Consider the following 14,282-nt stretch of genomic DNA (forward strand, 5'->3'; position numbering starts at 1 on the left):
TATATAAATAATAATAAATAAACATAGAAAAGCTAGTGATGAAGAGACTAGAATGGCCTTGAGGAAGATTTATTTTTGTTACTGATAATATTATAGATCCTCATTACACTAGATACCGAGGTCTGCCATACTCTACCTTCATTTACAAAAATCGAGAAAAATAAAATTTAAATTGTGTGATATAATTTTGTCAAAGATTATTTTTTTAACGTGATATACGGAAAATTATGTCATTATAATATGGAATTGCTTCTGGAATTCAAGAACTATGAAGTAAAATTTGACGTTAGTAAGGTACCGCTATTCTCCTCATTGTGTTTTTATCAATTTTCCGAAATCTCTGCGACGGCAAACACACTGACAAGAAGACTTAAAAAAATAAAAAAGCCGCTATTTGTGATTTTATTCCCCACTGGAACACATATACCAAATTTAAAAAAATTAAAATTTTCAATTGTGAGTTTTCAGCTTTGTCTAAATTTATGCACATGCACGTTGTTCGCTTTACAATAAAATATATAATCATCTTTTTTGTCTAATTTTAGCCAGGCAAGCTTAAAATACATTATTAGACTATTTGTGGCGTTTTATTCCAACTTTTTTCCTATATTTTATGGGTCTAAATCTGGATTTCCGATATTCATTGTTAAACTAGACATTGTACATTATTTTATTAACTAAATTAATTCCAGAACATACGGGAAAATAAAGCACATTCCTTTTAATACTTCATGATGAAGTGCAAAAATGTTTCATCACAATGATGATGATGATGAAATGTGATGCACTATTATTATCTGTAATATTTGTTTTGGTTTCAGGAAATGGCGTTAGATGATAAGATCCTAAGTCACATTTCTTACTCATTGAACTACTGTGTATCTTACGCAAATAAACTGTTGCACAGACATTTGTTAAAATAAAAATTTAATAAAAAAAACTACTTTCACCAGGCCGCTTTATTTTTTTTTCATTAAAGCTTTGTAAAAACTCCTGTTTTAGAGAAACAACTTAGCGTAAAATCAATTAAACAAATGAACACCCAATTATAAGATGTTTTGGACTCGAGAGATTTGTTCATGTCAACTTTCATTCAAAAAAAGGTTTAGAATTTATGATTTCAAAACTAACTTTTTATTAAAAACTTTCTCTAAAGATATCCCACAGCGTTTTAATATTGAACGGTAATTACCATTTGTTTTTCAACGTTAAGAAGGCTCAGCTGGCACCGGACAATCAATTTCTTTAGTTGCTTGGGGGACTGAAATGAGTAAACAATTACGGTTTTCCTTGACGCCTTAGATGTTTAATAACAGCGAACGAACTGCGGGGTAACTCATTTTCTTTTTCTAATATATTTTATACTTTACTTTTAGAGCAACAACAAAATATTTCCACCTTTTTTTTAGTATAGTAACAGATAAAGCAATTACGTTACCTTTTTTTATTCTTTCAACGATGATTAACAAAATAATAAAATCTGACTATGGTTAAAATAACGCTTAGTTTTGATCGATAACTTTTGACCATTTTAAAAGAAAATTTCGCAACACCATCAAAGAAGTAGTAAAATGTAACAAAGATACTTTTAGAAGCCCCACGGTCTGACCATGGCTTGGGTTAGAGCCATCTAGTTTTGTGTTCATTTCACCGAGGTATAGACATATTGGCATACCCGTCATTACAGAGACAAAGTAAGGTTATGCATGACTTGTATAATCTAATACCCCCTCGATATACTTTCACCGTTGCTTTATAGCAGCCCCGTGAGTGACGGCCGCATACAACGGTATGGGGGGGGGGGGGGCAATATGTTTTCTTGTGCTATGTCCGTCGAAACATGGATCTCTCGATCTTTCCACTGTACACGAAAAACGGATGCAAAATCTTTCACCCTTTTGTCAAGGCAAGTAGGAGATTATAAGACCTGTGGTTCTTTAGCCTTGACGTACATCGATGATATCTCCAGCGTCTATGGCTCCACCGCCGTTACATCCGTGGTATATCCTTACGTAAACACGGGTAGATTCGCTCGCCTCACTTAATCGTTAGTCCGCTCATTGACCTTACTCACACCAGCTTTCTCGGTCCAGCCCTTCACCATGGCTATGTAGGTCTCTCACAGCTTCTAGTAAAAGGTATGCTCTTTTATCTATACCGTGCTTAGTTCATTTTAAAGTATGACAAAATTACATATACCGCAGTTTATCAATTTTTGGATAAGCAAATTTAAAATAAGTCTGTTCTTTTACTCCATTAATTAAATATTTACCAAGAATTTTATTTGACCGGTGTTAACCAGCAAGATATGACTTCCCAAAAAATATTCAATTCCTTTTAAATCATTTTTATAACATAAGATGACATGTCTTATTTACATCTAACGAGTCAACCACTTGTTTGGATAATAAATGCCTAGGACATGGGAAGAACACGCGAAATTGTCAGCGGAACTATATATTTTAAAACAATATAAAATAACATATTTAATCATCATTGAAATAGTCTGAAGGTGAACGCGTAAATACCAAGGTGTGTTAACTCATTTAAAAGTCATTTAAAGTGTAGTAGCCCATAGCACTCTATATACGAATACCTATACTTGTGCTGCAAGAAGTACATCAGTGTAATAAAACTCGGACGTGCAATAAGTACATCACTATAACAAAATCCGTGCCCAAAGTTTTGTTCATCGGAAAACTTCAACCCAAGCTGTCTATGTGCAAATCGATCGCTTCGAAAGAAACTCCGCTATCGCACACCTTAATCGTTATTTACGTTACCTAGTTTCCACTTAAATAGGGCATCGGCAAACAAGCTATCCGTCCGTCTTAATAACACCGGGTGAAATCTTACGTGTTAAGTAATCCGATACTTGAACTTGAAAAGAAAAATAATTTAATTATGCATACATAGAAGTGCGAATAAAAAAAATCTTTCTGATAAAATAAATTATATTTCAACAATAACTCTTTTATGGTAACATTCACATTGTTAATATTTAACATTCGATAATTGATAAAAATATTTAAAAATTTTACTAAATTGCCATTTTTTTAGTAACAACATTTTTATATACTTCATTTTTAGAATCAATATGACGCCTTATCTCCTTTGAAACTCTTCTCGAAAAAGTATCATAAAACAACCCCTTATAAATTGTCTTCGCTAAATAAAATAAAAAAACAAAGTATCTACACAGTAGATATATCGAGTGTGAATATGAATAGAAGCTTTAAAGCTTTATCTTTGTGTTTCGAAAAGCAAGTAAATATTTTAAATACAAAAGGTTTGTTCATTTTACTTTATAACAAAACAGACAAAAATCAGTGCTGCTACGAATCACGACCTTTACGTCCAAAACATGTTGACCTAACATTTAAACCGTCACGGGTCATCGGATCACAATTTTGTACCCTATATTCTGATGTTGCATAGTTCACAAAAGTTTATCACGTGTTAAAAATGACTTCGAATACTAAAAAGTTATAGCTTATTATTAACTCGATAGTTTAAACTTAGTCGTGACTGTACGATAAATATGTCATTGTCGCTTTTAATGGGATTTCAGTACAATCTAAATTTATCTTCTTTCGGACAAAGTAGACATATCTAGGCTAAACGGTTGACATTTTTGGCTTATTTTGCAATATTACCACTCAAATAAAATTATTTATTTACAGTGGATAACTTAATTATCAAGTTTAATTCGAATTTCAGATCAAAATATATCACAAATTAAATGTCCTCATAATTTGGGATAAACAATTATAAAAATATCTCTATATGATTTACGGCAACCAAAAATTTAAAACAACTATATTATAATCATTGTTAAAAATTTACTGTATTAAATATTCCAACTTTTGTTATGATAAAAATCCATTTTAATTCATATAAATGTGCTTGTCTATCAAACGATTTAAAAACAAAAAGCAAATGTTGTTATCAATGAATGCTGATGTAATTTATGCGAACACTGAGTATATATAATACATTTCGACGCTCTCCTGCCGATCAATTTATTTCTCTTTGCATTATATAATATATGATTAAAACTTGCATAGATTTTATAGAATATCACTAAAGCTTACCTGCAAAGGCAATGGATATAATTATGCTTGTAAAAATAATAATCTATATTAAAAAAAACAAACACTGTAAACAAAAAATTTAATTTATTTAAAAAAATATATATATAGTTAGTTTTATGTAGGCTGTATATTCAAGGCTATCAGATAACATTTAAAAAGGCATTGCACGTAACAGTGGAATACTAGTGCCATACGATTGTGATAAGGTGATAAAAAGCCTCGATTGTCAGCCTCTACAAGTAACCCTCGCCATTCCGATAAAATCTGCATCTATTTATAACAGATATTGTTAATACTCAATTATTTCTAAAATATACTATTTTGCTCGTTGTAAAGAATGCATATACACGAAGCTGTGAAGTAGTTAAATATTTTATTGCGAAATAATTCAAAAATGAAATAAAGTTCCCATTACTAAAATAATCTTGCTGATTGCTATTTGAAACCTCGTTTAATTAAAGGGTACATCTTTCATTAACAGGACCGAAACATCTATTAATAAGTTAAAAACATTTCCTATGAAATAATAAATCAGATACATATGATCAATAATTAAAACTCATTGCGAGATGCCCCAAATTTTATTATAATCATAAAATTTGCTCAAGCAAGCATCAACTTTTTAAATACCTTCGTTATTTAACCTACTTTCTAGTATTTATAGGCACTTTGGCTTTTACACAACCGTATCAGCAAATTAAGGTCAACGGAATTATATAGGTGCGAAAGTACTGAACGACTTACTAACGAACAAACCCTTACTTACGAAGAATTTTTCATATACACATGACACATTTTTATCTTCAGTTTTAATTTTATTTCTGGCTTATAATTTGTATTTAGAGATATATTTAGCATATAAGCTATATATATGCTATACTTTATAATATATGTGTGTATGAATATTAAGGGAAACTACACAAAATATGATTTTAACTCTCTATACGAAATAGGACTAAACTAAGATTTATTTGTATGATTTATTAAAGGTCAAAGCATAATGTAGTCAACACTTTGCAAACATTATTTTAATACAAATGTATTGTATTATATTGACAAAAAATATGATAAGTTCAATATGTCGTTTATTATATTTCGATACCATACAATGGTTTTATGCTAAAAAATATAACAAAACTATTTTACATATCGTAACATTACAAAATCGTAACTTCACAAAACGAACGGAAAACTAACATTATTTTAATTTTTTTTGTTTGTATTACCAAGAATGACTTACTTTAGTGCTCATGGAAAATTTCAAAATATTAATGTTTTTTAACTTTTTTGAATGGTATATATCGCAATTCTTTGGGTTACGGAAAACGTTGCTTCCATTTTATTTGAAAATTCTAAAAGTATTTCTTAAGGTTTTTTACATTTACAGAAACTACACAGATGCATTACGTTCAATGACTTTTGGCCATCTTGTAAGTAGTGACGTATATGTCACGTTGCTGTAGAAATTTTAGTACTTCTAATCAATAAAAAGCGATGTTTACCTGACACTGATGGAAGAATTCTGAGAAGACCTAAGTAACTTGAAATTTGAAGGTACAAAGTCAGGACTTTATGGCGAATGAAATATCACCTCCAACTCCAAGTAAAACTCTTCTAATTTTTGCTGAATAGCTAAAAATGTATTAGTTCATTATCGTTATGAAAGACCGCATCCCTTCTTTTTATTAATTCCGGCCGTTTCCTCCTAACTTCTTGCTTTTATGTAACGATATTCGTTGTGCATAATAGAAAAAGAATGATAAGGGAAATAAGTCGAATAAAATTTTATTCTTCTGTTTTAACAATAGTGTAAACTAAAGTAGATATTATTTATTATCTTATATTTGTTGCCTAATATTTTCGTTTTTGTTTTGTTTAAATTTTAAATACGGTTAAATCATGTTCCGATGGATATGATTTCTGATTAGTATATTTTTATAATTGTAACCATTCCTATCGATCGATTTCAATAGAATTAATAATAAAAAAATAAGATAACAAAAACAATTTTACATTCTTTACTCCTTTAATGTCGTAATTCATCATCAGTTTCAACAGCTTCACAGCTATGGTATTTAGATGAAGTGTCCGGGCAACTGTCGGCAACGGAGAGGTCATCAGAAGAGGCAGCCGGTGCCTCGTGCTCTGCTAAGGGAATGAGTTCCTCGTCCTCCTCTACATACGCAGCTCCGGCTATACCGTTGCGTTTCGCAGTGTTAGCCGCATGTTCCGAATCACGTGTCCAACAATCTGTGATAAAATAAAGCTATCTATCGTTTTATACAACAAAACTGAAGTTTATTATACTATAAAAACAGCGTTCTATATTATCTAAACTTGAATGCATTTGAAATATAAAAGCTGTGTATTTCTCGATATTACTTACTAGCAAATACTATTTTAACTGTTTTAAGCATTTTATTTTATTTATTTATTAAAATAAATAAAATAGGTAACATCATGGAGATCTCCCTTGTAAGCATGTAGCTTCTGAAATAAGTGGATGTCTTTTTTTCACACATTTTTCTAATCGTATAAGTAAGTCGCAACAACTGGTTAATTATAAAATAAAAAAGTTATCTCGAAAATATTACAAACAGGATGACAACAACTAATTATAACCTGTTAAGCACATGAATAAATAAAAATCTTTGTAACAAAATTACTTACTCGGTCGTTTCTCGGGAGGAACGGGCTGTACAGTAGTCGGTGGTGGAGGCTTATTAGCTGATCGTAACCTCCTAGGACTTCTAGCAAGAGCATGCGAGATGCTCGGCAACCGTATATCTAAATGTGATCCCCTTTCTGTTACGATTTTATTATTCATAGCGTACAATTTTGTTGTTATATCACGAGCAATTAGTGTTGTTACCACACAAGCAAGGTAAGGCTCTTTAACGAATAGGTACTCAAGGGAAGTACGCTGCCAGTATACGTAGCGGCACGATGATGCTGCTACGATCGATACCTACGACAAAATAAAGCTCACTTGAAAATCAACTGGCAATAAAATAAAAAAATTGATTCAGCATAAAATACTTGAACATCCAAAAAATTAAAAAGTTTTGGACGACGATTCGTAATCATTTTTATAAATTTTTCTCTCTATTTTACGCTCTACGTGGCCTGTCACTTCAATTTGCCAATCTGCTGGCTTATGCCGGTTACTTTCTACAGATCTCCTTCTTCCTGATTCAATCTGGTAGAGAAGACGCTGGAAACAGGCCGCTAACAACCATTTTTTTTTTGGAATCTATCATCTATGAGCAGCGGGCGTCATTTGACTGATTATTTAAACTTTTTTAAGGACTGATTTGTCTTTAACCTTTAATTTAAAGTTTTCTTGCTTTTGTGTTTGTTTAATCTGTGACTAGACACTGATAAAATAAAAAAGATGATTACATATTGTTACTCAAACTCCTTTTTTAAAATATAAACGTTTCTTTAAATCTTCTTGCAATTATTGACGCCCGCAACAATAATAAGTCAATGTTACTTGCTTACAAAAATGCTGAATGTAATCTGACCGTTGTTAGAAATATTAACTATTTTTGTTAGTTCGAATTTGTAGTTTTTTCGCCAAATTTTTAACATCGTTTTACCATTAGCATTTAGATCATAGTAAAAGAATAACGAACATAATATTTATTTTAAAAACAGATTATCAATATATAACTTTAACCTTATAAACACAAAAATCTTAATTGATTTGTCTGTAAAAAACAGACTATATCTTTAACGTTTTACAATGGTTCCTAATATTACAAATTTAGTTTATAAGGACACAAATCTTGGGATTGATATTAGATCATATGTCGCATCTTGTGGGAAGACGTGCCACGCTGCGCTTGCCGGTCCGTGATTTCAGTCTTCAGTCCAAAACCTTATGACACTAGCCATCATATTATATACACGTAGATTTAATTTAAGAATATTAGACAATTTATACTAGACAACACCTTATATAGTTCCTTATTTGAACTCTAATGTAGGTCGGTCGACGCTCGGAACCCTTTTAGTGTCCGTAAATAATGAAGTCATCAGAGTCTCACCCGAACACGTTAGCAAACCCCATTACCTTATTAAACTCCCTGACACTGGAGTTAAGGGGGCATGTTCATATATATAAGGGCAATTTAATTAACAATACATCATTTTGTTGCTAATTAGTTTAGCATAGTAAATGTTTGTTTATGAAAACTATCTCTGACTGCGATTTTTCCTGGTTGATAACAAGTTTTATAAGAATAGAAAAAATATATATTAATGACACCTCGTGAATTAACGATTTTAGTATCAGCGGACAATGTGCCTGTTAAAATACACAAAATACTTTAATTCCAATATCATCTCAACATAACTGGCTTCGAACATCAAGTATTCATTTGATATAACAATTATGAAACAATTCAGCCTATTCATACAAGTTACCAATGCCTCTATTAGTCCGTACGTCGTTAGCGGCTAATGGTTTAAAAAAGAAAAAGTAACGAATTAACTAACTTTGCTTCATTCTGCTCTTTTCAAATGTATAGGATGATTGGTCATAGCTATAAAAGCGTTAAATGGGTATACGTAGCTTATTTGCCAGCAAAAATTTTAAAGCTCACACCTATATCCAATCACCTGTATAAATTAAATGATATTGCGATTTTAGGTATAATAATAAAAATGAATAAATAAATTGACATTAGTTTTAAATGACTTTAAAATGAAACCTAAGTTTTTTAACTATATGTTAAGTCTTTAAATTTATAATATTCTATTTTTGACGCGGACGTAAAGAAATCATAAATTAGAATGTTTTATATTTAATGCTACTTAACATATTCTTACCTTAAATTTTTCATCAATAGTCGCACGACTCGATTCAAATTCAGGCGAGTCCAAAAACTCACAAGGCAAAATGGGATGCAAGAATTGATGTCCGCTCATAACGTTTACCTGTTGAAAATAGTTTCTCAAAAGAAATTTACAACTTACTTTTCAAGTTGACAGAATAATGTATTTAATATATGGCTTAAAAATAAAAATTGATACTTAAATATCATAGATGTGTTTGTTTGTTGCCAGTGATGACATACGGATCCGAGACGTGGTCTCTTACGACGTTGGATCTTATAAAACACTCAAGCTCGTTACCAGCAATGGAGAGGGCTATTCAAGAAGCATCACTGGGAGTGAAATGCGAGGATCCGCAGAAGAACCAAGATCTCCAATGTAGTTAAAGTATTGCTCGTCTGAAGTGGCAATGAGCTGGGCACAACGCTCGTGCAAGTGATGACTGTTGCGGCCCGATGGTTCATGAATAGCGGCCACGAGCAGGTTGACTCGGCGTGGGTAGGCCCCCACTAAGTGTACCGTGGACATACTTATGGTCGAGGAAGTCGTTGGATGTGGGCACCGCAAGACCTGTCATCGTGGCGATGTTTGGGAGAGGTCTATGCCATGCAGTAGGCGACAATCGACTGACATGATGATGAACTTTGATAATATAGTGAGGTTAATATCATGCTATTACATTTACTACTTGTTATACATAAACTCTTTAAACATGTATAATCTTGTAATGTGACCGCTGATCGGTTACAAGCCCTCTCTGCTTATAAACCTTGATCACAGAGAGCCTTGAGCTAATTGATGGATGTTATGTTATTAATCCTTAAGGCTTATTATGAAAATATGTTGTTGTTAACTCGTCGCCATTCAGCTTCCAAGGTGTCTCCGTATGCAATTTAATACCCAATGAAATTAATGTGTTGATATAAAGTAAGCATGACGCTAAACGCGACTGTGAAATACGTCATAAGACGAGAGCTATCGTTGCGTGAAATCGTAATAATAAAAACAATCTCCGCAAGTGAGCGATATATGGTTGTGTATATATTGTATGATAATGGTTTCAAAACGATGTTTTTCTAACAGTTTTTGGGCAGCGTTAATATAATATAATTGCCACGGATTGTAGAAATATGTACATATTGCAAACGAATCTGCGATCTACAATGCTTCAGAGGAGATAATCACTAGGTTATTATTAGGGAATAATTATTCCACAGTCCCACTGCTGCTACAATACCCGGCGATAAATATTGCACGACTGACAAAACGTCACATAGGTAGTGTGGGACAGAGATAATGCTCTACGAAGTCTAAATTAGCCGGTTGTCTCTTTCCAAAGGTCGAGGTGCAATATTTATCGCCGGGTATTGTACATCCGCTGTGACCTACCGTCTCTTGTGGAGACAGATTCAGGTGAACCCATTTCTATTTAAGTTTGAAATGGCCAGTATTGAGATTCGGACACTTTATAGACAAGGACTTAATGAAGTAATAAATAAATAAAGGTTTAACGATGTCTAAGAAGATCCGTAATATTCTTATGAGGTTAAACAAAAAATAATAACGCTCATTAATGAATTTGATTAAAAGGAAAAATGAAACACGTCTGCAGTATAACTGTATAAGCACCCGGTAGATAATGGCGCGTGTACCCACAAAAATTGTTTTACATTACCTCGCCCGTGACACGTCTCCTGAATACAAATTACAATTTACATAATTTGCAACCAATAAGTATAGAGAATTTAAGTATTTTGTAGTATTAATAATATGTATGCACATAAATTTAAACACCTATCGCTGCCCCCTCTATTTTTATTATCTCTCTATATCTTATTAACCAATGTTGATAATTAATAAGGTTTTCAGGAAGAAACACCGTTTTGTAATTAGACCGCCTTTTGAACTTATTATTTTTTGTATAAAGAATTTGATTATGTGATTTCTGTTTATGTTTATGTTTATTAATGTACTCTAAAGAGTAAATATATATATATATATAAATAATATACATTTTCCTTGCTAACACTACATAATGTGTAATGTTAGCAAAGGCGAGAATTTAAAATTTAAATAAGTTTTCGCATAAGACTAAGATGATTTTGCGTTACATACCTTTCCGGATAAAAGTAAACCTAAACGATCGGTTTTAGTAAGATTTTGCATAGCGTACGCTTCTCCTGCATGTAGCGACATGATGTGCGCAAAATCCGGTGAAACCATGCGCTTGAACTGCAGTCTAGTTACCTATTCAAGTTAATGTAAGTAAATATTAAGTATCGACGATTTCTAATATTTATAATAATATTACATACTGTTAGCGGCATCAGAGTAAAAAATAATGAATCGATTATTTTTTTTTATTATTTTACAAACATGCGCATAAGTTAATGAAGAGTAATGAAAAAAATATATCGGCATAACTCTGTTATGAAGACAAAAATGTTTAACTATAAATTTAAATACTTAAAAAGTAAGTTAAAAGTAGTACAAGCAACTAATGTGCTTCCTAAGTAAATTATTAAGTATTGTAGTACAAAATTATACCTTAAAAGGTTCGAAAAGTGTATGGTAGACTTCTTCAAGTTCCGGATCAAACTTCACTGGCCTCATTTCATATACCAAGTACACAACCTGTGCCAGATTTAAGAACACAAATCCAAAATTCCACGAAAATGCGTCAGGTGAACAAATCACATGCCAAGCCCAAATTGAATATAGCATGAACGCTTAAAAAGAAAATTATTTTAAAATTATCTTATTTTTAATCATAAGTATAACAAACCGCCTAAAATGATTAATGATTTTTTTATGTAAGTGATTTAAGTTTCGTCAAAATTTTCGTGTTTAATAAGTATTTTACGAAATGGCGAGTGAGACGGATAACTGATACCCGCTGATGTGAGCGCCTTCATGTTTAATAATACACTTCTATTATAGGAGTTACATAAATATTCGTTGATGATCACAGAATCCCTGTAATTATTTTACAGATAAATAACTTTACTAAGATTGGATGTATTCGTACTATTTATCCGACAAGGTAAAAACTAGAATTTTTTATAAATTCGATATTAAGACACCGCCTCCATTAAAGCCTTATAAATACTTTTGGTATCTGCACTTTAATTCCCCAGCTGAAGGACCTGGAGTGGACAAGAACCGGTAGGTGGATCCGTAACAGTGATGGCCGCCCGCAAAATTGACGGACATGGTAAGGACGTCGGAAGACGCCGGATGCTGGCCAATTGAACCTACTGGAAATCTATGGAAGAGGTCTTCCATAGATTTCCAGTAGGTCGTCTTAATTGACGTCTTAATCATGACGAGGTACGTAATAGAAATATAGACAGTTATATCTCAAAGTAACACAAATTTCAAACATAATTTCGTAAAAACGTAAATTTAGTGAATAACGTGATGTTAATATCAATGAAAAAGCACATACCGAATATTAATATTGTATGCATCCATAATTGTCCTTTTTTTGTACTCGGCGCGCAATACGAGGCTACGAAGAGCATGTTTGATAACTGAAGAGAAAAAAAAACAATGCACCAAAATAGAAGCATATGATTAAAATATACACTACATTAAGAGAACGGTTAGATGAGCTGTAACTGAAAAAATAACTACCTATTTTAGCCATAAATACTATTATAATAAATAAAAACGTAATATTACATTTAAGTTCGGAATTCCTCATTCCTCTACGAATAAATTTTCTCATGTTATCGGTGTTAAATATTCTTGTGTCATCAAAATGGAGTGGAGTGAAGAACCAAATAGCTTTTAAATTCTCCTTCCTATTTATACTTGTTGAATATTTGCATACTGAATTATTAATAGCTACATTAAAAATCTACTTCGTGATAGAAAAAAAAATTAACCTTCCACATAGTATTCGAAAAAATTCTAGTAGAGTCACTGATCATTATTTGACGGATAATTAAAAAATATTAGGGGACAAAATTAAAACAGCTTCTGCGGTACCACAATATTTAGTTTCTTAACGTTGCTAAAGCTAAAGTTCTTAATAATAATTAAAAATGTTTTAAACAAGATTATTTAGTGGATTAACAAAGCCAGCTACAGTCGTCGTTCTTATAAATCTATACTCGGAACAACCTTTATTTTATGACGATAATACTCTATAAAAAAATTAACCATTTTTTCGGAACTATTAAACATGTCGACTCCAACATGTGGCAACCCTAGAATAAACCTAAAAACCTCGGCACTAGACGTCACGAACACGAAAGTTCTCAATTTCAAGAGCGTGCACAACCATGCGGAACGCAAGCAGCGCAGAATTAAGCGTCGATTTGGGTGAATTCTAGTAAAACACACATTTGCCCGAATAGTTCCTTCGCAAACATTGAATGTTTAGATAATAATAAGGACAAATTCTCAGAGTTAAATAACCTTTTTTTCGACTATATTACGCATGTTTCCTCTCAATGCAGTCAAATATTGTATACGTTTTTTTTTTTTTAAATTAAGATTAATATAACTGAGTGGCCACAAATGTCCGAACATAACTACGTATTACGTTAACAATAAATCAACATGACCCAAAAATAACAAAACAATATTATTGTGCTTCAGGATAATCATTTAAACATATTTTTAAAGATAATATGTTACCTGAAATAATGGATGCTGCGGAACTCTCCATAACGGACACCACGGCCAATACCATGGTCCTAAAATCGAGAAAAACCGATAAAAATATGAACATCAGCAATTTTCGTTAAGTTTTATTTATCACTTTGCTAAGGACTATCTTTTTGTAAATTAAATTATAGATAATTTTTATGTAAACATGTAGAACTGTGCATATTAAAAAGAAAAATTGAGTACAATTAAGAACTTCGCAATATTTTAACTAATGAATAACGAGGCAAAACAACAAAGAACTTTGCATTTGGTTAAATAATAATTTCATCATCATCACCATTTCTACCCGATACTACTGCTGTGCATAGGCTTTCCCATAGATTTATTATAGCAGCCTACATTCATCGCCTTCTGACAACCTTATAAAACGATCGTCTCCAACCAATGTGTGTTATCAGTGCTGACTTATGGGGCTCAAAAATTATTCAAATAAATTGTAATAAACACTAGTTACCAATCAAGAAAGCTCACCTGAAGGCATAGTATAATTAACGGAACCAAAATCTTGATATGTTCCATTTTCTCCTGGCCATGTAAAATTATAAGAGCTTATTTCTAAATATTCACTCTTGATTCCTAGTAACGCACTTTGTTGAGACATTTATTTTTATTTTTAATAAAATTTATAATACATATTCGTATCTATGTAATATCTCACTTTACTCT

General features: G+C 31.9%; 1 protein-coding gene across 1 annotated transcript; it reads right to left on the minus strand.

Annotated features, from left to right (window-relative positions):
* Positions 1–6,120: 6,120 nt before the first annotated feature.
* On the minus strand, positions 6,121–14,217 carry LOC137931189 (popeye domain-containing protein 3-like). Its single transcript, XM_068774598.1, has 8 exons — positions 14,088–14,217; positions 13,584–13,642; positions 12,385–12,469; positions 11,484–11,665; positions 11,052–11,183; positions 8,931–9,038; positions 6,765–7,062; positions 6,121–6,344 (listed from the first exon to the last, which is right to left on the minus strand). The coding sequence occupies exons 1-8, from the start codon at positions 14,215–14,217 to the stop codon at positions 6,121–6,123; spliced, it is 1,218 nt and encodes a 405-aa protein (XP_068630699.1).
* Between the last annotated feature and the right edge of the window lie 65 nt (positions 14,218–14,282).

This window comes from Battus philenor, unplaced genomic scaffold, assembly GCF_028537555.1.
Source record: "Battus philenor isolate CCGP_79_NKW_IND1 unplaced genomic scaffold, ilBatPhil1.0.hap1 SCAF_7, whole genome shotgun sequence".
Classification (NCBI taxonomy): Eukaryota; Metazoa; Arthropoda; class Insecta; order Lepidoptera; family Papilionidae; genus Battus; species Battus philenor.

What these genes read in the sequence shown, in the direction of transcription:
- LOC137931189 (XM_068774598.1), bottom strand. Translation starts at nt 14,217, where the DNA reads ATGTCTCAACAAAGTGCGTTACTAGGAATCAAGAGTGAATATTTAGAA. An exon ending in GCATACAATATTAATATTCG is followed by an intron (nt 11,666 to 12,384) that starts GTATGTGCTTTT and finishes TTTCTTTTTAAG; the next exon opens with CGTTCATGCTATATTCAATT. An exon ending in CACTTTTCGAACCTTTTAAG is followed by an intron (nt 11,184 to 11,483) that starts GTATAATTTTGT and finishes TAACTTGAATAG; the next exon opens with GTAACTAGACTGCAGTTCAA.